Source organism: Grampus griseus, assembly GCF_964374135.1.
Source record: "Grampus griseus genome assembly, chromosome: 3".
Taxonomy (NCBI): domain Eukaryota; kingdom Metazoa; phylum Chordata; class Mammalia; order Artiodactyla; family Delphinidae; genus Grampus; species Grampus griseus.
Genome location: NC_139019.1, coordinates 43,692,337 through 43,715,377, shown reverse-complemented (window position 1 = coordinate 43,715,377; position 23,041 = coordinate 43,692,337). Strand labels below are relative to the sequence as shown.

At 40.0% G+C, this 23,041-nt stretch overlaps 1 protein-coding gene across 1 annotated transcript in view; it reads left to right on the top strand.

Moving 5' to 3' along the window:
- The first annotated feature begins 4,807 nt into the window (after positions 1–4,807).
- The window catches only part of MIER3 (MIER family member 3), a 30,311-nt gene continuing 12,077 nt past the window's right edge, over positions 4,808–23,041 (top strand). Inside the window, exons 1-8 of the mRNA XM_082652409.1 lie at positions 4,808–4,914; positions 6,359–6,383; positions 9,342–9,487; positions 17,863–17,997; positions 19,206–19,326; positions 20,272–20,357; positions 20,549–20,621; positions 22,387–22,538. Coding sequence (XP_082508535.1) covers positions 4,906–4,914; positions 6,359–6,383; positions 9,342–9,487; positions 17,863–17,997; positions 19,206–19,326; positions 20,272–20,357; positions 20,549–20,621; positions 22,387–22,538 — 747 coding nt within the window. The 5' untranslated portion in view covers positions 4,808–4,905. The remainder of the gene's footprint in view (positions 4,915–6,358; positions 6,384–9,341; positions 9,488–17,862; positions 17,998–19,205; positions 19,327–20,271; positions 20,358–20,548; positions 20,622–22,386; positions 22,539–23,041) is intronic.

The window sequence follows — 23,041 nt, the reverse complement described above, 5'->3', positions numbered from 1 at the left end:
GAAGCCAACCAAGAGTACAGAAGATTGGAGTCTCCCATTTCAAGGTAAACCCAGAGTATATTGATTGAGGGAAATGGAGAGCAAAGTCACTGGCACTCCTTGAGTTGTGCATTCTTTTTTTCTTTTTTTAAAAAAATTTTTATTTTATTTATTTAGTTTTGGCTGCGTTGGGTCTTCGTTGCTGTGCGCGGGCTTTCTCCAGCTGCGGCGAGCGGGGACTACTCTTCGCTGCGATGCGCGGGCTTCTCATTGCAGTGGCTTCTCCCATTGCACGGGCTCTAGGTGCGGGGGCTTCAGTAGTTGTGGCTCATGGGCTCCAGAGCACAGGCTCAGTAGCTGTGGCTCATGGGCCCAGTCTCTCCGCAGCATGTGGAATCCTCCCGGACCAGGGCTCGAATCCGTGACCCCTGCATTGGCAGGTGGACTCTCAACCACTGCACCACCAGGGAAGCCCCGTGTGCATTCTTTCTTCAAGATAAGTTATGCAGCCGTTAAATTAGTTCTGCTAATACTTGCCTTGGGAAGTGGCAATGTACCTCCATCAAGAGAAGTCCCTATATCCTTGCCCTGTGTGTTCCATCTCAAAGCCAGTTCTCCAAGCTGGTTGCCCCAGTTAGTTTTTGCTAAAATTCTGACGTTGTTGAGTTCAGCTTTTTCAGAACTTTCTCTAGCTTCCATTCTAATACAGTACAACATACAACTACAAAGCAATTGTCAGTACTTATGGTTGTTTTGTTCAACCTGTTTTGGTCAATCTTAGAGAAATAAGAATTATTTTTTCTTTTCTTTTTCTTTTTTTTTTTTTTTTGGCTCACGGGCCCAGCTGTTCCACGGAATGTGGGATCTTCCCGGACCGGGGCACGAACCCGTGTCCACTGCGTCGGCAGGCGGACTCTCAACCGCTGCGCCACCAGGGAAGCCCTCTTTTTTTTTTTTTTTTTAATAACTACATAGACCATCTCCCTTCTGTTAACAATCTTTGTTTAGGCAAAGCTTACTACAGTGAATTAGCTTTCTCAGAGAGCAGTCATCCATTCCGTCAAGAAATATTTGAGTTTCACCCAGGAAAAATGGATATGTTTAGAAAAATGCAAGAAGTTTGATGTGATAGCGAGCTGAAATGTTGGTATTACAGTCTTACCCGAAGCCATGTTGAGAGGTAAGGTTAAGAGATTCTAAGAGTCTGCAAACTGGAAGCTCACAGTTCACGTGATTTATTTAACGTGGTTTATTTAATCTACATTGTGTTGAACATTTTTTAAAAATTAGTTGATAAATTTTGAAAACCAGGAGATGTCACATAAAAATCTGGCTTTCCAGATGTTCTTGGAAATTGAGAATGCCTGGAAGCACTGGGCCCACATTCTCACAAGGCTAGAGCCAGTCTGCTGAGACTGAGTTAGTGGCTGCTCCGTTCCGGTAGGGTTACTGTCTACTGGTTTGCTATTGCCCCTACTTTAGTCTTCACAATGGCCAGCTTCACTTATTCGTTGCGCCTGCCTGACTAGCACAGGCACTTGAGATTGAGACATTAACTTTGGATAGTCTATTTGGGTTAGATGGAATCTGTAGAAAGCTAAATATTTGTATTGCATACCGTGGCCCTGTTAAAACTGCTTTCAGTAGGTCATACATTTATAGGATGCCCTCAACTTTCATGGATGGTCACTAAAAGAAACAGTGTTGCAAACCCTGCCAGTGCCCTTTGAGGATCTGGTAGAGGATATTGCCCTCTACAGTACTACATTATTATGTAGCTCAGGCAAGACATTTCTTTAAAGGTACTGAAAAGCTTTGTTTCCATGGAAGAATTTGTACATTTCTTCTCAAGGACAGTGAGAATCAAGCAACGATTGTATTTATTTTTTGCTTTAGCTCCAGAAAGCGCTAAGCCAAATTTATGGTTTAACTCTCATGTTGTGTATCACACCTCATTACCTGCATATTCTTGTTCTGACTTCTTCTCTGGTGTTAATCTCCTAGGCTAATTAGTTTCACTGGCCCTCATTTTTTATACGTACATTTTCTTATTTTATTGTATATATTGTAAGACATCTTAAACCATACATTTATAATCTTTTCTTGATTTATTTCATTTCTAAAGATGGCTGGAGGATGTTATTACATTTTGGTTCTCCTTGGATGTTACTGTGGTTTCAGTTTTGAGTTTTCCTTCCTCTGATTCCCATCCACCACGTATAAAAATTACTCAGTTACACGGTAAGCTTTGACAAGGACTTTTACGGTGATCCCATTGTGCCCAGAGTCCAGCATAGGACTTACTTTCTATATAATGCCACCTGTTGTATATAATAATAACAACAGTAAAAAGTAATTTTTTATTTCAACTCCCTAGAACAAGGGGACTTTTTATCTGTACCAACTGCTAGAAGCCTTGTCATCAAAAAGAATGAAAGATCCATGTACAAACAGTAGACTTTACACACTATCATAAAAGGAATGTGTTATGTAAGACTGGGTGGTATACTTTTTCTCTGGGGATTAGGAGTGGAAAGTGGCTCTATTTCCTTAATCTGCAAATTAATTTAGCTTCACTTATCTTTCTATGAATCCTTATTTAATAGCCTGGACATAGACTACATGAATTACGTACTAGGATGGAGAGCATATAAGCAGCCAAAATTACAAGTGCCTGTGCAAAATCTTTATAGTTTAATAAAAAGAGAATCTGCAGACTCTCTACTAAGTTTACGCAAGTGCAGGAGTCTGTATATTTCTTAGATAGGGCAAAATGGAACCTAAGGCCACATTTATAGTTTGGATTAGCCACGTTTTGCTATGAAGCAAACGGTTCTCCTTAGTGTTAAGTATGACAAGACAGGCTGCTGGAGACACTTTCTTCATGACTCGATCCCAACCCCATTCTGTGGTGGCGTGGCCTGTGGTCCAGCTCAGGGCATTGTTTAATGGCTCTGTCCATGGGATGTGTTCACTACCACTTTTCTAAAGTTAATCACTTAATTTCAAGCCATTTTTTACTTTGAAAACTCTAAACGCCTCATTGAGGACAGTACATACAATGTGTGCCAAGCCCTCTGGTTTCAAAGTTCAGCTGTTTTTGAGTTATTTGACTGGACAAAATGTCGAAAGATATCTTTCACAGCAGGGAAAGTGTAATTTTCCATGTCTTTATGATGTTTTGAAATGGTTGAGGTGACTTTTCTCCTAAAATTTCCATAAATAAATAACGTTCACCAGTGGAATAACTTTAATTTTGAGATGCCTTGCTTAAAAAGGTTGAAAGTAATCATCTCCCCTCCTATCCATAATCCAGTCTCCACCATTGGAGGGGAGAATAGAAGGCAACCCCGGATTAAAATCCAGACCTTTCATGTTTGGACTAAAAGAATGGAAAGTTTAAGCTTCTAAAAAGTCTCTCAATTTGTGAGATTACGGCAAATAACCTCAATTCTATTATTTAATATTACGTGTTTTAGCAATAGTTGATAGAAGAGCTCTGGTGTCTGAGATTACACTCTTCTCCAAGTTTCTATAGGGCCCTGCTATACTTTTCTAATTGTGTTTGCATCTCACTTATCCAGGACCTTACAGTCGACTTCTCTTTTCCACTTTTTCTTTTTTTTTACTTTGTTTTCCATACATATTATTTCTGGCCTCCTGCCTCAAGACACCTGTGTGCCAAGGCAACTAGGAATACGGACTCGAACTTCTTGCAGGATTTACCTCTGTGGGCTACCAACAAGTTGTTGGTGAATATTTTTGTGTACTTTGCTCAGAGTTGTTCAGTGTGAAAATGGAACTGCCAGGAGTTAGACTTAGGTCTCCCAATGAAGACCAAACGGCCATAAGACATGCCTAGGAGAAGGTACACCTCTTAAACCTTGTCCTCCATCCTCAACCCATCCACTTGCCCACAGGTCTACTTTCCCATTTGACCCTAAGCAAATGTTTGACCTTTTGGGAGGGAGGTGGGAGGTGGGTCAGTTTCAGGCCCTTGAGTATTCCTGCTCTTCCACAGGTCTATCAAGTGTGTACCTCTGGGTCATCCCTATTTGGGATCAACCCTATTCCCTTACCACCCTATTTGGCAATTAACAACCTCTAGTACTGTTCTAATTTTTTTTCCCGAACGTGCAGAGTTTGTATTTTACAAGCATCTTCTTTGAATCGTGCAACTCTATTCACTATCACTTCTTTGCCCTGTTGATCTTTTGCCTTTTCTTCCGTACTGTCACTATCTTCCAAACCTGTTTGGCAAATGACCACTTCCACCGTCCACTCCATGGGCCAGTGTACGCTGATCTGCATCCCCCATTCCTGCAGGTCTCTTAGGGGAAACCGCAAAATGCCTGGTCGCTGTCCTCTCATTCTGGACTGACACTGCAGTCCATCAGCCACTTCTTCCATTTCTCGGGGCTTCCTCTCGGCCATCCACCACCTCCTCTCTTCTTACTTAGGGAAGTCTGTCGAGTTGTCCCTCCAAGTCTCTTGCCCCTCTCCCCAACGCCCTCCCGGACCGGAGCGTCTGTCGGTCGGTCCGCAGCCACCCCGGCCGGTTCTTGGGCCTCGACTGGGTGGACATGGGTCTGTCCTGCGCCGATGTTTCCATCCGTCCCCCGTCTGCCTCCAATTCGGCAGGAACTTTACTCCAGCCGAGAGGCGAAGGGCGGGTGAGTGCGGGTGCGGGTCGAGGCGCCCGCAGCGGGCGCGGGGCGCGGCGAGGGGCGCCGGATGGGGTGGGCTTGCGAGCGGGCCGGGGGTGTCGCGGGCCGCCCTGCCCTATAAGGGGCCGAGCCGCCTCCGCCGCCGGGCGGGTGCCGGGCGGACCGCGGCGGCGGCGGCGGCGGCGGCGGCTGCTATTGGCTCAGGCTCCCCATCCGGGGACTGGGCTCGGCGCTGCTCGTTCGCCCTAAAGGTACCAATATGGCGGAGGTGAGCAGGGAAACCGGGCAGGAGCGGCCGGGCTGGAGCGGGTGCCCGGCGGCCTCCCGCGGTCCCCGAGCCGGCTTGGGGGATCCGGGGCCCTTCCCGCGGCCCTACGGGGGGCGGCGTGGCGGCGCGGGGCCGCGGGGCGGCGACGGGCGGCGGCGGGGCCGGCCGGGGGGCGGGAGCGGGCGCGGGAGCTGTCTCCCTCCGGGACTAGGCCGCGGCGGCTCCTGCCCCGACCCGGCCGGGCGACGGGGCCGGACGGGAGGCGGCGGCCGGCGGCAGCGAACCCCGGCCCGCGGACGCCGCCGTGCCGTGCCCCCGGGCAGCTGACGCGGGCCGCCGGAGCCTCCGCGCCGCCTCCTGGGGCCGGGGTGGGTGGAAACCGGCCGATCCCCCCCCTCCGCGGCCGGATTGCAAAGCGGGGAGCGGGCTGCGCCACTGCCCTGCTGGAGGAGTGTTCTGTGCCCCCGGCCCATTGGGTCCAGGCTGCGGTGCGAAGGAACCTCAAGCTCCACTTTGCTCCGGGCGCGGAGGCGAGCGGGATGCGCGGCCGCTGGGCTTCGCGAGAGGCGAGCGGGACTCCCCGCCCCGCAGCCCGGGAGGTGCGGGAGCTCCTGTGGGTAAACGGGGAGGACCAAGACCCTCGACGCTCTCTCCACGGACTCTCGGTAGCCCCACTTTCCTCCGAGCTTAAGGGGGGAGGCAGGGCGAGCGGAGCTGCCCTGGCCGTGTCCCCCGGGACTAGTGAGCTTGGGGGGAGGGGGTGGCGCAGCAGAAGCCCCTCGGCAGGAGCACGCTAGGGCGAGGGGCTCGCTGGCGGGCCCGGGGAGCGACTGAACACTCTGGAAGGAACCAGCATCTCTGGGACTGCGGATCCGCGTCTCCGGACGCCGCAGAGAGTATGGGGGGGCTTGAGCTTTGGTTTGGGGGCGAGTGTCCGGTTGAGAGCTGGCTACGCTCGGGGGCAGAGGACAGCACAGGAATTGGGGCTACCGGGCCCCAGGAGGTGGACTGGATGCGCAGGGTGAGTCCCTTCCAGGAAAGGGTGTTAGGTTGCGAGTTGTTGTTTGGGGCCGTGGAGAGCCAGGTGGGATTTGGGGGACTCCTGAGATGCCGGGGTATGGGGGACCGATGCTGTGAGCCGACTGCTCTGGGTTGTGCTTCTCTACTTTGTAACTTGCTGAGCTCCAAGCGGAGTCTTGGAGTTGCCAGTTAGACACCGGGCTTCGTCCCCGGTGTGCGAGTTTGTACACTACGGACTCGGGGAGGAAGGCGAGGCAGCCAAGAGGGGCCCGAAAGGGGCCGGGAGCGATTGGAGCGAAGCTACGTCTTGCACTTTTGGCAGCTGCGGAGGAGCGCTGGGCTCCGCCTCCTCTGCGCCCTGTTGCCGGCGCTGCCTCTTTCCCTGGCTGCGCGATCTAACCGCACGTTTTCTTTTCTCTCCTAGGCTTCTTTTGGAAGTTCGAGCCCAGGTTTGTCCCCTTTTCTTACTTTTCAGTGGGTCCCAAAGGGTGATGGGGACCCAAAGATCTATTGCTCAATTTTTCCAACAGAAATTTGTCTTGCGAGTTTTTCATCATTTGTTTTTAAGAGGTTTCAGTGTTCATTTTGGTAATTAAGCTGTTGGAGGAAGGAACAGTTACACTCTTTTCTCACTTTTATCTGGCATGTTGAAAAAAATACTTTTGTTACAGAGCTGCTAATTGACAAACGTTCTTTTTAAGTAATAGATCTTTAATTCTCACATATCGTGTTTTTTTCTCCAAGTCTGAAACGGTTAATCCCAAATCTTTCCCAAACTTTCCACTAACTTTAGCAGTTTAATTTAGATTTTAATTTTTTTGAGAAATTGTCTCTTTAATTTGTCAGAACTTTGGGGGTGCTTATATTGATCATTAATCCTGACTCTCCATCTCCCCTTGTTTTGTCTCATACATTTTTCATAATTGAGAAGTGTCTGTGGATTGTATTAAATGCAAAATTGAGAGTTACATAAAGCTGTCCTAATTAAAAGAAACACATACTTTATGAGTTTGGCAAAGAAAAGTGGTAATACAGAATTTTTGAGGTGAGACAACATTAGATCATCTAGGACAGTGTTTCTTAACCATTTTGGTGTTAGAAACCCCTGTCAGGATCTGATGAAAGCAAGGGACTCTGTCTCCAGAACTCTGCACATAATGGATAATTGCATATACCTTGGGGTTTGTGGAACCCCTGAAACCCATCTATGGCAGAGACCTTTCCTCATGTGCTGAAATGTTAAGGACAGCTTTGTTTCAGTTTCTTATTCTCTTTCCAGCCCCCTTTTGGCTGCCTCTTTTCCCTCTCATAGTCTCCAGGAAAAGTGCCTCTGAACTAGTTCAACTCCCTTATTTTACACTTGAGGAGACTTCTAAATAACTCTACCGAGAGTTACCTAGTTAATAGCAGAGTCTGGATGGGCTCCCAAGTCTTCTGTTACCACATGTTGCCTTAGAGTCCATTTCCTTGCATATTACTTCGTGTCTTTAGTCAACCTTTAATGTCTCACTTGATTATTGTTTAAGGTATTATAAAATAATTAACATCAAGTAGAAGAAATTTGTGGCTATTTTGAAAATAGCTATGTCTTTACATTTAAAAATTGTTTTAAGTTTCTCTAATTTTGAGACAAACATTTCTTTGTTATAGCTGATTTCAGGGAAAGAATATTTATGTACATGATGCCAAACATCTGGATGATAATGGAATTTTTCCATTTTGTATCACTGTCTGCTTTTAAGAAGTTGCAATCTAAATAAAAAGCAAAAAGTGTGGTTTTGGTGTTTAAACAAACTTATAACTTGTTTATAATCAATTAGCCAATTTTTAAGAACATTTTAGAACCAGAAGAGACTAGAGGTCATTAAACCAACCCTATGAATTTTATAAATGAAAAACTGGACCCAGGCCCCGACGGTTTAAATGACTTGCCTCAGGTCCCAGAAAGCCAGGGACAAAGCCAAGAGTAGACCCTCAGGCCCTTCTGTTTCTGGCTGTTATTGAATGAATACTTTTCGTCTTTCAGGGGAAGCCTTAAAGTGTGCCAAGTGATACGTGGATTAGAAAGAGGGTAGAGCTCTGCTTTCAAAGAGGTAGAAAAGTTACCATCTACTTCATACCTTACACTTTGGCATACCTCAAAAGTTTCCTGGAATTCCTCAAAGAAAATTTGTAATGGTTGATGTTCTGCTTTTCAGCTATTTAACAAATATTCATCTTTCTCTAAAATTAACTTAAACTACCTATACTTCAACAGGCTTTTAAAATGAGCAGGTTAATATCTTTCAGCATTCAAAAAATAACATTATAATGTAAACCTCCTAAAGAATAGAGTCCCATAGGAATTTTATTATTTTTAGGGCTAATGATTAGAGTTCTCTGAACTCAGAATCAGAAACATTGAATTGTCTGTGTTTTTTTCCATAGTGAAAAATCTTTGGTCTAGTTCAGTGTTTTGGTAATGATCTTAATGTCCTTAAATGTTTAAAATATTAAATAGCTTGACTAAAAACACATCAAACTTTTTGTGTTGAATATGCTTCCTTCCACTTCTCCCTTTCTCCACTCCAAGATTCTAATACTTCTTTCCTTGCCTGCTCTGAGAGTGATCTAATTAAATTACATAGTAGAGTAAAACAAATGGAGAAAATCCTGTTTTTCATAAATTTGACTTCATTTTCTCGGGATTATGGATAGTATTCATTTCTCCATTTGGTTTTCAGGGTATCCTGTTGACTTCAGATTTGCCATTAAAAAGCATTACCATCTTTTTTTTTTTTTTTTTTTTGGCCACACCACGTGGCTTGCAGGATCTTAGTTACCAACCAGGGATCGAACCCATCCCCCCTGTGGTGGAAGTGCAGAGTCCTAACCACTGGACCACCAGGGAATTCCCAAGCATTACCATCTTATAAACAAGTTGGAATTGACTAAAACAACTTGCAATGGGATACCTCTTCCAAAGCTCTTAGATATGATTTTCTGTATTCCCTTCACATAACCTTAAGAACTTTATTAGTAGTCCAAAGAAAAGCATGCTTTTATGGTTTAATGCTGGGGAGCTTGAAATACTGTTATAGACGTGAAAAGTGAGGTAGTGCTTTTGAAGACTGAATTGCTGTATAGCTGCTTCACAGAAATTTGTATTTGTTCTAAAAACCACATTTCTGTTGTGATTTGAACCTTTATTTGAGGGTTAGAATTTGAGTAAAGTTAATATTCCCTTCTACTGAAGTTTTTAGCCTCACTATGTAAGACTCTTGTGAAGTCTTCCTTTCATAATCCATCTCACATTTTTCTACTGCTTTTAGACAAGTGTATTAAGGAACTGGCAGTAGAACACAAGTTATTTTCTTTTGTAAATAGCCTTGTGAACCTGTAAAGTGATTCAGTTTGTTTCCTTCCAGTTGGGTCTTTGTCGTCTGAGGATCATGATTTTGACCCCACTGCTGAGATGTTGGTCCATGACTATGATGATGAAAGAACTCTTGAAGAAGAGGAAATGATGGATGAGGGTAAAAACTTCAGTTCTGAAATTGAAGACTTAGAAAAGGTAAAGGATTTTACTTTAGTATTTTAATACAAACTTATAGTAAAGATTTTGACATTCTATTATAAATTATTTATAACCTACCTGAAATAAAAATAGTATCAAAGGATCTACTGTATAGCACAGGGAACTGTATCTTGTAATAGTGTATAATGGAAAAGAATCTGAAGAAGAATATATATATACACACACATATTTATAAGAAGATATATACACACACACATATATATAAATAGCTGAATCACTTGGCTGTACACCTGAAACTAACACAACATTGTAAGTCAACTATACTTCAATTAAAAAAATAGTATCAGCGTATTTCCTTTTGACCTAACTTGTACAGAAAGTTACTGCTTTTCTTATTATTTTGAAGGATAGCCTAATAAGTACATTTTCATATAACTTTTAAAAATTATTTTATGTTTGTTAACCTGTTTTTAAGTTTATACCAGGACAATGAACTAGGTACATTTACAGATGAGAATATTGAGATATAGAGAACTATAGGAAACTTAGTTCTGAATCCTAGCCCAGCCTCTTTGCATTATATCACACTATTTTACTGAGGGGCAAACTTGAGTTTAACTAAGCACTGCACTGCAGTAGATACAGGGAGAAGTTCTCCTTCAAGAAACTTAAAATCTGATGGATTACTATAAGGAAATTGAGAGAGAAAAAGTTTTACTCTGTTTTTAAATTTGAATTAGTAATATCCTGTTTCCTTCCCACCCAGTCATCTTTTAGAAAGTCGGGAAGGTAAATGTAGTTTATAACTTTTAAAACCCCAAATCAGTATAAATTCAAATGAACTGGATTTTAAACATATATTTATACCAGGAACTACAGAGAGAGGGGTTCCTTGAAAAGATTATACTTATCTGTAAATTAACCTTATTTGCAAATTTCTAATCAGCCCAGAATAACAAAAGTTTTCAGGAATAATACTGAGTTTTCATACTTCTTTTTCTTGAAGAAGACAAAGCACATTCTTAAGTAATCTCTTCTGCTATCTTTGTGAGGCAGGGCTGTGCTATTATGGCATTTCTTCTTTCATCTTAACACACAGGGAAACAGAAGCAGAGTCTTCAGGGCCTAGACCCCAGGCTTGCTCCTGTAGACCTGAAATCTTCTAAACATGTTTATTCCTTTGGCAGATTAATCCAACATGGTTGCGGTTAGATTTAATCATTAAAAAAAATACATATATCTCCTATAAAAGCCAAACAGATTTGGGAATATAGAGATAAAATTGTTAGGAAATAATCAAGAAGAAAAGTCTTACCTATCACTTCTTTCAGGGGTGATGATAAGTTGTTGCCTGTTGATGAGAGAAGATACCCAAGAGTCTCAAGCTCTGCCTTGACTTTATTCAGGGAATTCGTTTCTACCTCTTATGAGTAGGTAGCCTAGAAAAATTGAGAATTATAATCCAGCTAGCATTATCACTAAGCCAAGGACTGTGGTGGGTCCTGGGATGGCAAAAATGAGCAATTTGACAATGTTTCTGATCTCTGGGAGCTTATGGTCTAGTGTGGGGTGACAAATGAGAGCAAAGATTTTTTTGATGTCCTCTGCTAAGAACTATGAAAGCAGTAAGCAGTGAGAGCTATGGGAGAAAGGATTTATGTCTAGTAAAAGGTGTTTAGCCTCATGTGGAAGTTCATGGAAGGCTTCTTAGAATACATACTTCTCTCCTGTAGTTTTTTATGTCAGGACACTGCTGTGGGCTTGGTCAAAAGGTCATAATGCACCTTCCTTAATTATGTGTTTGCTGTTAAAGATAGGGAGACAGCAGTCTATTTACAGCATGACGTAAGAAAATAATATAAATGTGCTAGACTGTGCTTTAACCACACAAATAGATGTTTTGTCAGTAAACTAGTAAGAATTTAAAATTTCATTTAATGTGTTAATGTAGTTCCTACTTGAGTATGGGTAATCTCGTAGAGATTTTTATGGGCTGGTAAAATTTTGTTTTTCAGATTTGTAGGTTTTCTTCTCCCAGAGATTATAGTAATAGCTGCTTTAATCTGTGTGGTGAGTTTTAAAAGAAAATAGGAAAGATATAGAGAAATAATCAACAGCAAAGAGTTACTCACTTAGCTGTTCACAGAAATACCTAGTTTCTATTCCTGTGATTTTCATTTTGTTTAGTAAACTCCAGTAATTAAATCTTTGTAATGATACCTGTCACTGAATTTGTAGATTCTGAAAAATTACAGGCCTTTAAATGTTTCAACTTCTCTGTACTTAGGCAGTTTTGCTTCTTGGCATTTTGTCGCATTCTTGGAAATTGAGACAGAACAATCCAGGTGATTTTTAAACAAATTCTAGTGAAGACCTAAGAGCTGTGTCCTTGCTCAGAAGGCTAATCCTTCTCTCATTGAGCAAGGGACAAGAGGAGCTGTTTCTAAGAGTGACTGACTGCTCACTTCATCTGAACTGTGATTCTTATCTGCAGTAAAGCATAACTGTGTAGATGTGGTCTCTGTTCTTTATTGATGTTTAATGAAACATGAAAACAAAGAAAAGAAAGAGTAGATAGAGACACAAATATAAAGAGTAAAGATCATTGTATTTTTAGAAGAAGTTTGAAATTATTTCTATACAATTTAAAATAATGTATTAATCTTATATTATTGGAACAGTGATTTAGGTGTTGGTACATGGTAACAGCCTTAGAGCCTTGGTGTTAATGTTTTAGAAAACTACAAGTTGTTATGCTCATAGTAAATAAATTTGATAGTCTATACATATGGCCTTTATTTTGGTGCTTACAAATTTTTAGTACATTATATGTTATGGAAAATAAGAGCGGTACAAAATCAGTTTTCTTACGGTAGCACTTTGGTAAGTATAGAGAATAGATTACGTGACAAGATTTTAGTTATTAACCATACTAAAATAAGGTTTATGTTATATCGTTCTACATTTTAATTTATTCACATTACTGTTTCCTGAGAGGTTTTAATTTAATAATCCTAGATTTAGACCTATAACTTTTAAAAAAGTAATTTACATTTCTGCCTTTATTAATATATAGATTTCTCCTCTGATATGCATTGTGAAATGAGACTTTGATCTAGGTCCTTACTGATTTATTTTTAAAGCATTTTAAAAAGTTATATGTATGCGGTTTTGCATCCAGTATTATAAGATACCAGACTGGTGTTATGTGAAAATTAATTTGTACCTCATTTAGACAGTGTCATTTGACCCATTCAGCAACACCATCAGGTGTGTCAGACAAGTATTAGCGTTATTTCCTTGGCTCAGAGGCCTTGTTGATTGTAAGACGTACCATAGATTTAGAAGTAGCATAGATGGGAGCAGGGAGGGACATTACTATGAGAAATTTGTACAGTGGTAATGAGGTACATCCTGATTTCTGATATGTGAGGTTATGCATCATAGGATTAATGAAATAATGTGTTTTTCTATTTACAGATGAGGAAATAGAGGTGAGAGAGGTTAGGTGATTTGCCCACAGTAGTAGTTAGCAATTAGTGAGTCCTCTGCCTCTAAATATTGTGCTCTTCCTGTTACAAATCCTTTGACTTACAAAACAGTTCATTTATAAGTGTGACTGGACTCAGATGTGTCCCTTGAAATTTAAATAGGTTCAACAAAATGCCTGAGAAATATTGTAGAAGAGAAGAATCCTCATCCCTGGGATAAGGTGCTAGATCAAACTTCTAAGCTGATCTAGCCACCACAGATCCTCAGAGACTTTGAGATTTGCTAATTCAATTTTGAAAACATTTCTTCTGTGCTTCAAAGGACTAAGTGCTTTATTAATAGGCTCTAACAGAAAGCTCATTTGTAAAGTGCTTCAGAGACTGGATTAATCTTCTCCAGTTTTGCTTCAAAGTTTTAGTACAGATAATTTCTGTGTTTTGGCACCAGCCCCTTCTAGGGGTCATTACAGTGTCATCCTTTGACTGTATTAAGGAGGTTTCCACAAAGAAGGTCACCTTCTCCCTCAACAGATGATCATGCTTGTGTGTTTGTAGAGAAAGTAGGATTTTCGTGAATGACTACCCAGAACCTCCTGTTTGCCTCACACATGCAAACTTAACTTTTATGCTAATTCTTCCTTCCTTCTCTCCGGTCCCAAAAGTATCTTCCACATCCCAGGCTAGTCCCTAGATTCCACCCCTTTAGCCCTCCGTTTATTCTTCTACTTATTTTCTTTATTTCAGTATGGCCTCCTACTCATATATTTCCCACATTTGGAAATTCTGTTTTGACCCTGTGTTGCCCTTCAGCATTCTCTTTTTATAGTGTATGTACTTTCTCCCCTCCCATTCAGTCCTCAGCTTTGCTTCTCCCAACAGGTTGTAAGGTCACCAATAATTCTTGATTGACAGATACAAAGAATTCATGTCTGCTTTATCTTGCTTGATCTCTCTTTGATATTTGACCCAAGTGACCATCCGTGGTTTCTCCACCCTTGCTTCTTTCTTAACTTACATAATCCTGCATTTTCTCCTAGTTCTACTTCTACCCTCTGTGTTTCCCTCTGTAGTACTTACGGACTTTTCTTTCTTTACGCTCATTTTAATTGATGGTATTCCCCAGGGTTCTAGCTTTTGTCTTCTCACTCTGTATTCCTCTTCTGGATAACTCATTCAAGCCCAGTGCTTCGACTTTCACCTTAAATCATCTACTGTCGCACCCTCTACCCTTAAGTTTATTTATCTTTTGTTTTGGTCTTATAATGATGCTGTAGCTATTTAACCTTCTCAGGCCAGAAATGGGCAATCCACTTAGACTCCTGTGTTACCTACATTCCCTCTATCACGTAAGTCAAGAAATAGATTCTTTAATTCCCTTCTTAGTTCAGGCTCTTATTCTTCTACTCCCCCTAGGATGTCTTTTTCAAAATGCAAATCATATCTAAAATTTTATAGACGTGTCCCATTGCCTATAGGGTAATATATCTGAAAATTCTTCTAATAAAGCATAGATCCCCTTCTCTTTACTCTCTCCCTGAGTGAGCTCATCTACTCCTGTGGCTTTAAATATCATCTAGATGCTAATGAATGCCAGATTTATATCTTTAGCCCAGCCTGATCCTCTGAGCTCCAGGCTCTTAGCCAACTTGACTTTTCCACTTGGATGTTTCATAGTCCTCTCAAACTTAACTTTGTGTCCTCTGCAGAACTCTTTTTTTTTAAATTATGAAATTCACCGTATTCTTCTCCTCTCAAACATTTTGTTTTTTTTAATTATTTTTTTTTTATTTTTGGCTGAGTTGAATGTTTTTTGCTGCACACGGGCTTTCTCTAGTTGCGGTGAGCGGGGCCTATTCTTCGTTGTGGTGCGTGGGCTTCTCATTGCAGTGGCTTCTCTTGTTGTGGAGCATGGTCTCTAGGCACGCGGGCTTCAGTAGTTGTGGCTCGCGGGCTCTAGAGCGCAGGCTCAGTAGTTGTGGCGCACGGACTTAGTTGCTCTGCGGCATGTGGGATCTTTCTGGACCAGTGCTTGAACCCGTGTCCCCTGCATTGGCAGGCGGATTCTTAATCGCTGCACCACCAGGGAAGTCCCTCTGCAGAGCTCTTAATGTTTTTCCTTCATAAACCTTTCCTTCCTTTAGTCTTTTCTACCTCAGTAAAAGTTACCACGATAGGCAGTTGCTCAGATAGAAATCTGGGGAGTTGTCCTTCTTTCTCCCTTTTACTCCAGTAGCCCATTTGATTACACCTCAGAATACATCTCATCTATTCACTTCTCTCCATGTCTGTATCACTACCCTAACCCAGCATGCAACTCCTAAGTGGTCTCCCTGCTTTTCTCTTCCCTCTTCATCTCCCCAAACTTTTCTTCATACAGCTGCCCAGGATTTAAGAAGAAATAAAGTCATGTCACTCCAGTTTTATAATTCTCCAATGGCTTCCCATTGCCCTGGGAGTATGAAGTCCAAGTTTCTTTCCCATGAGGCCTTTTGTGATCTGCCTCTGCTTGTCTTTCTAATCACCTCTTGAGCCATTCTTCATTCTACTCTCTGTGCTCTGGCCATTGGCTTAGTGGAAAACCATATTCAGGCCTCAAGTGTGTTGTTTCCTTTGCCTGGAATGCTCCTCACAGGATTGGTCACTTCTCAGACTTTGGGCCTCAGCTAAAGTCATTCACTGTCTGACTCTGTAACCCTATGACAGTAGGCCCTCCACATAATTCTGTGTCTCAGGACCCTATTGATTCCTTTTGCACGCATCTTAATTGGCAGTTCCATATTTGAGTATTGTTAGTATCCCCCTAGTCTGTAAGTTGTAGAAGGGCAAGACCTGTGTTTCATACCAGCACCTGGCACAGTGGGCTCCTGGCACAGTCACTGCTCAGTCAGTGTTTCTGACGATGAACCACAAGTCCCTAGCACACAACCCTATCTGTTAAAAGCCTCTTCATCTTTCAAGACTTAGCTCAGTCTTTGTCCTCTGTGTGATACTTCCCTACCATATACTATTATTCCTGGAGCGTAGGTCTTCCCTTCTCTGTACCTACCATTTCATAGCACCAATTCCAGAACTGATTAAAGCAGCTAGCACCATGTTTTACAGTTGTTAACTTATCAGTTCCTTCCACCAAGACTGAATTTCTTGAGAGCAGGGATTTCTTTTTTTTTTTCTGGAAATTGTATTTCTTTACCCATAGCCAGTAGTCCTTCACATGGTACCTAGAGCTCAGTAAATGCTGTGTTGATGGGAAGATGGACTGTCAGTGCATGATGCGTGAAAGTTGCCATCTCCCCAGTTCATGGAGGGAATCTGAAACTGTAAAGTTTTGGAGAAATATTGCTAACAGGTGGTTGGCAAAGGCTGTAACCAGTCTCCTCTTACAACTAGTGTGAACCAGAGGGAATGGACTGCATGGACTCTGCAAGGAGCAGGACTGGAAAAACTCTCAATGTGGTTCTGGCACCTTCGAGGGGTTCTTTCATTTGGGAGAAGAATACTTCATGAGGTTTTCCCGTGGCATGGGTGAACTGTCCATCCTGACCATCCAACTTAATTTGTGCTGAATTTGTCCATGCTCCCAAAGCAGCTTTTTACTGATTCCCCTTCCAAGCTGAAAAGATTTCATGAGTGGCATGGTCATTGGAAAGGTGCATGTCTGCTACTGCAGATTCACAAATTAGCATTCTGTCATATACTTTATTCTAATCTCATAACATGAATCTATTTCATTCAGGCATAGTGAAAAATGTAAGTTCTGTACTGCAAAGGTGAAGGCCAATTCTTAGGGACCCCCAGAACCTGTGTCCCTTGTGGGCCCTGGTGGGCAGCCAGCTGGCTCTCTGGGAGACATCACTGGCTCTCCTCAGCTCACTTTGTGATCAACTGTAGGCATGTGTTGCATACTCTGCTTTCATGCTGTGTGCTTCATGACTTAGATTTTTTTTTTAAAGGGAAAATTAAACCGTAAGCTAGTTTTAAAAGTGAATCTCTTAATAGATGGACATAAGCGTCTTTAAAATATTTAAGAAATTAACTAGTTCATGAATATATGGTTTTGAAGTCATTTAAATGATAATTATAAACAGTTCTATGCATTTTAGTGGTTGAATTAAACTACTTTAAAACAGGAAATATAGCACTTATTTTCAGATTAGTGGAGGGAAAAAACAATGACTGGGTGCCACTATGTGGCATGGCATAAGTATTCATAACACAGGTAGTCCTGCAGCCAGAGTCTGTAATTTTATCAAAGCAGCACTGCCAGTAAGAGAACTTGGGGGCCTGGGATTCGAACCCAGAACTAAGCCTCAATTTTCTCATCTGTAAGATGGTGGTAATGCAAACTTCATCAGACAGTTGTAGGGAAAAAAACAACTGGTACAGAATATAGAGACAGTAGTAGGAATATCAAAGGATAACTGTGTCTTGAACATTAATATATAAACATAATAGTGTTAGTAAATGTTCAGCAAAGGTTTTCTCATTAGGTATCTTCCAAATAACATGAAGAATAAACCAAGTGGTCAACTGTTAATTGCAAGGAAACAAGCTAAAAATTATGTGAAGTTATTGATTGATTAATCGGAAATGTTTTCAAGGCGAATCGTTATAGTAATATAAAAGCGAAAAAAAAGTCTGCATGAAGGCAAATATTTGAGGAAGTTTTTAAAAAGTAAAATGATGCTGGAAAATGAAAATTAAGATGTTAATTGTTAGACTTTTGTTCATATATTAATTATAGCTCTAGGTGTTTGATCCTGTTTTCTGGATACAGTTACAAAAAGCAAAACTAAAACTTGGTTTTGATTTGGTCCTGCTGTTTTGATAATGTGCTTTATGAACACTAATGGCATCAAGGTTTATCTGAGGTTCAGCATTGTGGCATCTGCTGAGTTCACGTTTGTGTTCTGGCTTGAATAGGAAGGAAACATGCCTCTAGAAGATTTATTGGCATTCTATGGCTATGAACCTACAATTCCAGCAGTTGCAAATTCCAGTGCAAATAGCTCCCCAAGTGAACTTGCAGATGAACTACCAGATATGACACTAGACAAAGTAAGTACAAGCATGTAGAAAAAAATTCCAGATCTGTTACCATTGACTGTTTTTATTAGTTTAATTTAAAGCATTTCATAATTCTGAATTGTAAACTTCTTATGGATGCATTGCTCTTATCATTTTGGTGACTGATTTGAATATTGTTTGGCTTTGATCTCACTACTTTAGAAGTAGTAATAGCTTCATAATACTTTGCATATTTGAGTATTCTTCCATAACTTTTTATCTTTCCTGTGTAGACATACTGTATCTAAACTTAGATTTTGCCCTAACTTCTTTTGATCCTGTGGACACTTGAATGCATTGATTAATGAATCCCCCAGAAGTTTTCAAACCAATCTGGCTTAGGCATGGAGTGGTTGGAGAGAAGTTCTGTTTTCTTGGGCTCTGGGAGTGACAGAGACCATAGCAGCCAAGGCCTCAGTGATACATCTTTAACATAGGCTGGTTGTAGGGGAGGCCTAGTCCCTGCCAAGGAGAATTCAGTCATGGTCTCTGCTAACAGATCCCTGGGAAACTTTCCTCATCTTTCAGGTCTCAGGCAGGGAGAGGACTCCACATCTTCCTGTGAGTTATGTTGTTCCCACTTTTCAATTAAATGTGATATTAATGTACCAAAAACCTTAATGACCATAGTCATTCAGCAAATATTGAGTGCCTACTATGTACCAGGCACAAGGATGACTATATACTTACATAAAAATTAATTCTGAACTGTTTCTTTTAAAATTATATCACTGGTCGGAGTGGTGCATTAGTTGGACTTCTAAAAAATTATCGGAAGAGTGGAGTTTGGAGACTTTTTTGTTCTCTTTTAGTTATTTAAGTTGGCAGAAAGTGAGTTTAATTTTTAACCACTTAGAAGTAAGATTATTTTTGTTGTAAATTCACTAAAAATTAGTCTACCGCTTCAGATAAGTTCTTTACATACCCACAAATTAAGCAAATTGTTTGTTATATCATAAATGTATAATAGTATAGCATTAATATTATATATAATTAGTAAATGTTATTAACTAATTGTGTACGTGAAGTAAATTATAGGAGAATTTCAAATTTACTTTTCTCAAAACTGAGACTTCAGTTAGTTCTTAATTGTATTATAATACCATAATGTTTATGAATAATGTTATAAAGACTTTTTTTTTCAAAATTGATGGGATGTAATCATTTCTAACCCTAGCATTGCATTCCTATTCTTATAGGAGGAAATAGCAAAAGACCTATTGTCAGGTGATGATGAGGAAACTCAGTCTTCTGCAGATGATCTGACACCATCTGTGACTTCCCATGAAACTTCCGATTTCTTCCCTAGACCTTTACGATGTAAGAAATCCAATCATTACTGATTAGTAGTAGCACTGATACTGTAGCTTGAGTACATTTTGTTACATTCAGTAGTTATGTCAGAATATCTGAGTGTTTTACTTAATTGAAATAAAATACTATTATAATCTGAACAAGATTATAACCTTTTTTTATTGGGGGAGATGTAAACTAATATGCTCTTTAAAAACGAAAGCATTTGCTTGGTTTTGCAGGGCTGTTTTCTTTCCCAAGACTCATCTGTTGCTAGGGCAACCAATCTTAGTTCAGCCATGAAATTTTATAGACATTTTTTGGGTTTCTGTTAAAAGGCTCTTACTCTCCTGATAAACTACTGTCAGTTTGAAAACTACCATCAGTTGCTCCAAAAGTATTTTTTATTTTTAGCGATTTATTTAATCCTTTTCTTTTAGTTCTTGGTGTTATCCCTTAATGTATATCAGTAATATTTAAAAGGTCTTTGAACTGAAATAATTTCTTATATGCAATCTTGCTTATTTCTCAGGTATTTTTATGGTAGAAGAACTGCTCAGATAACAAGTTCCAATACACATACACGTATGTGTGCAAACAGATAATTTTTATGGACTCAATGTGCAGCTCATTGTGTATGTCTCACTCTGGATTAATGTAATCAGTGTAATCTAGTGCTTTACCTTCTTTTTTTAAGGGGACCGTAGTGGTTTTCCTCTTGCCTCTCCAAACTATATGACCGTACACCAGATAATTATAAGGATATTATGCACTTTCTTCGTGTTTTCAGTGTCTTGTTTTGACTAGTTTCAAAATGTGAGAATAGTACAAGAGGTTTAGTATATTTGTGCTGATCTCATTTATTCAACAAATTTTTATCATAAGTAAAATATAAAATATCAGGCACTCTTTCAAGTGCTGCAAAAATAGGCAACAAAACCCTTTTTTAAAATTTAACTTTCTTCTTTTAAGCAAATACTACGTGTGATGGAGATAAAGAATCAGAGGTTGAAGATGTTGAAACAGACAGTGGTAACTCACCTGAAGATTTGAGGAAGGTATGTTAAGTTACCATCATAATTTAGTAGACCATTTGGATTAAAGTAGCTTTTAAAAACACTTCTGAAATAATTTACGATAATTTTGTGAGATAACTTTAGATTTGTAGTAACTGATTAATGAATTGGAACATTTTTTTTCAGTATTTATTTTTGTAATAAGTTGTTTTTACTTCTAAATTTTCCTGTAGGAAATAATGATTGGTTTACAATATCAAGCAGAGATTCCACCTTATCTTGGAGAGTATGCTGGTAATGAGAAAGGTAAGGAAGCCTTTTAATTTTGATAATATTTGGTAAGCCAAATTACCACTCGATATGTTTATTTAAATATCTGATTGTATGCTCATCCTGTGAGTATAAAGACAGATTTTGGAGTCAGGGAAGAATTAGGCCTGACTTAGGAGTAATGTATCATGAGATTAATTAACCATGAGACTCAGAGAACTACCGCCCCCTTCCCCCCAACCCTGGCCCCTTACAGTGCTTCTTAATTCAGTATGCTAAGCACCTGTTAAAATAGTGGAGCTGCTCTTAAAGTACAGCTCTTTGGCCTACATCCCACTGCAGTGGAAGTTGGTAGCATCCTATCACCTGAGATAATGAGAACATTAGGAATATAATCCTCTTGGGAAGAAACACTTAAGGAAAAAAGAAGCTAGAAGAAATTCTCTTGCCCCAGCCCTGAAAGATAAGGTGGTAGAATGTAAAGATTCTGTTGCTTTTGTTATATACCCCTACTTAAGTGTAATCAGTTTTCCTCACATTTTTGGTAGATTCCAACTATAGCTGGTTCTGAAAATATGGAGGGGTGAGGTGGTGGGAAGTAAAAATCCAGGTACACCTTCCTAGCCAAACTTGGGAAACACGTAGATTTGGCCGTGGGCAAAAGTACATACTCAGCAGCTGCTGGTCCTTAGATGAAACATAGCGGAGGTAATATTCTCTCAGTTCTACACCTTCAGAAAGGAAAGTATACCTTCTCTATCTTTTGAGGGAATAAACTCAAACTATATTACCTATTTCAGTTTTGACTAAAGTTTCTTTATGAAACTGGTTCCAGAAACTTACCTCAAAAGTCAGTCTTATTGCTTCACAGGCACACTTTATTTTTAACTTTCCTGCTCATTGGGAATAGAAATGCCTGCCTTATACAGTTGTGAATGTAAAGCACTTACCACCGTCTCTGCTGCATAGTGAGCTCTCAGTAAATTACTTTTATTCGCTATATTTAGTAGTTATTTTACAATTGAAGAATGGAAGCAATGGAATAAATACTTGGGCTATCTGTATGACTTTATTGTGTGAAGTAGAAACCTTCAGTATGGCAACAGTGTTTGCGTTAATAAAATATACAGTTTGTTTTAGTGTCATTTCACTTACTAAATATCAGCTTCTCTAAGAGGTGGAAAGTTTACTTATCTTACTGTTTATCATTGTTTTCCATTTTTAATTAGTCTGCTTCCTTTTTATTTTATTTTATTTTTTTGCTTTTTAAAATAAAAATTTACCTTTTGGGAAGAAATCAGTAAAGGAAAACTATATCTTTCCTAGGTATTTCAGTATTGGCAGATATTTTGATTGTTATTTATTTTTGTTTGTTTTAATTTGTTTGCAATTTTTAACCTGTAGACATTTTCATAGAGCCATTTAGGGAGTTTAAGAGAAAATTGTAATAAGTTTATTAAAGAATTTACACAGGTTATTTTTACCCCCTCATTAGAAGAATGTAAGACACCACTACCAGGTTTTATATTAGACTACTAGGCATAGAAAGCTTTCTAACTTGTTAGTAAATCCAATCACCAAAACAGCTACTTGCTCTAGTGACTGGAATACTTGGACCTTAATAAAGTTAAAAAAAAAAATTGTTTTAAACCTTTACTAATGAAAGACTCAGCTTGCCAGACAATCAAATTACTGGTGTCCTCAAAGTTAGTTACTTGTATAGGAAGAGGAAAAACAGTTTTGTATACATCTTAAAGTGTGTTCACTATTTTTAATGTGTTGATGGGATTTTCTTTATCAGTGTATGAAAATGAAGACCAATTACTTTGGCGTCCTGGTGTGGTTTTGGAGAGCAAAGTTAAGGAGTACCTTGTTGAGACCTCATTAAGAACTGGAAACGAAAAAATAATGGATAGAATTTCTGCAGGAACGCACACAAGGGACAATGAACAGGTATACATCAACTTTTGTTGAAACAGCAGCTAACTAATATAGTATCTTCTTGATTTTCTTATATTTGATTCAAATATTTCTTACATATGAACTGGCTATCTCTTTCTGATTTTTAAAACTTGGAAAATACTGGTTTAAAAAAAATCCCAAGACCTAATGATAACCATTCTATTGTTTCATGTCTTCTGGCCTTTTTTTCTGTATACACACACATATATTTTACTTTACCTACCATGTTATATCCTTTTAATTACTTAGTCTTATTTTCTTTGCCATTGAGATTTCTTTAATACTTCATTCTTGATGTCTGTATGTTCCATTGTTTATTTAAACATTCTCTGTGGTCGGACTTTTAGATTTTATGTTAAAGTTATTTTTTGGATTATTCTTGAACTTTATTCAGGATGTGATTAAAGTTCATGTCTATTAAGAGTGTATAGGGCTTCCCTGGTGGCGCAGTGGTTGAGAGTCCGCCTGCCGATGCAGGGGACACGGGTTCGTGC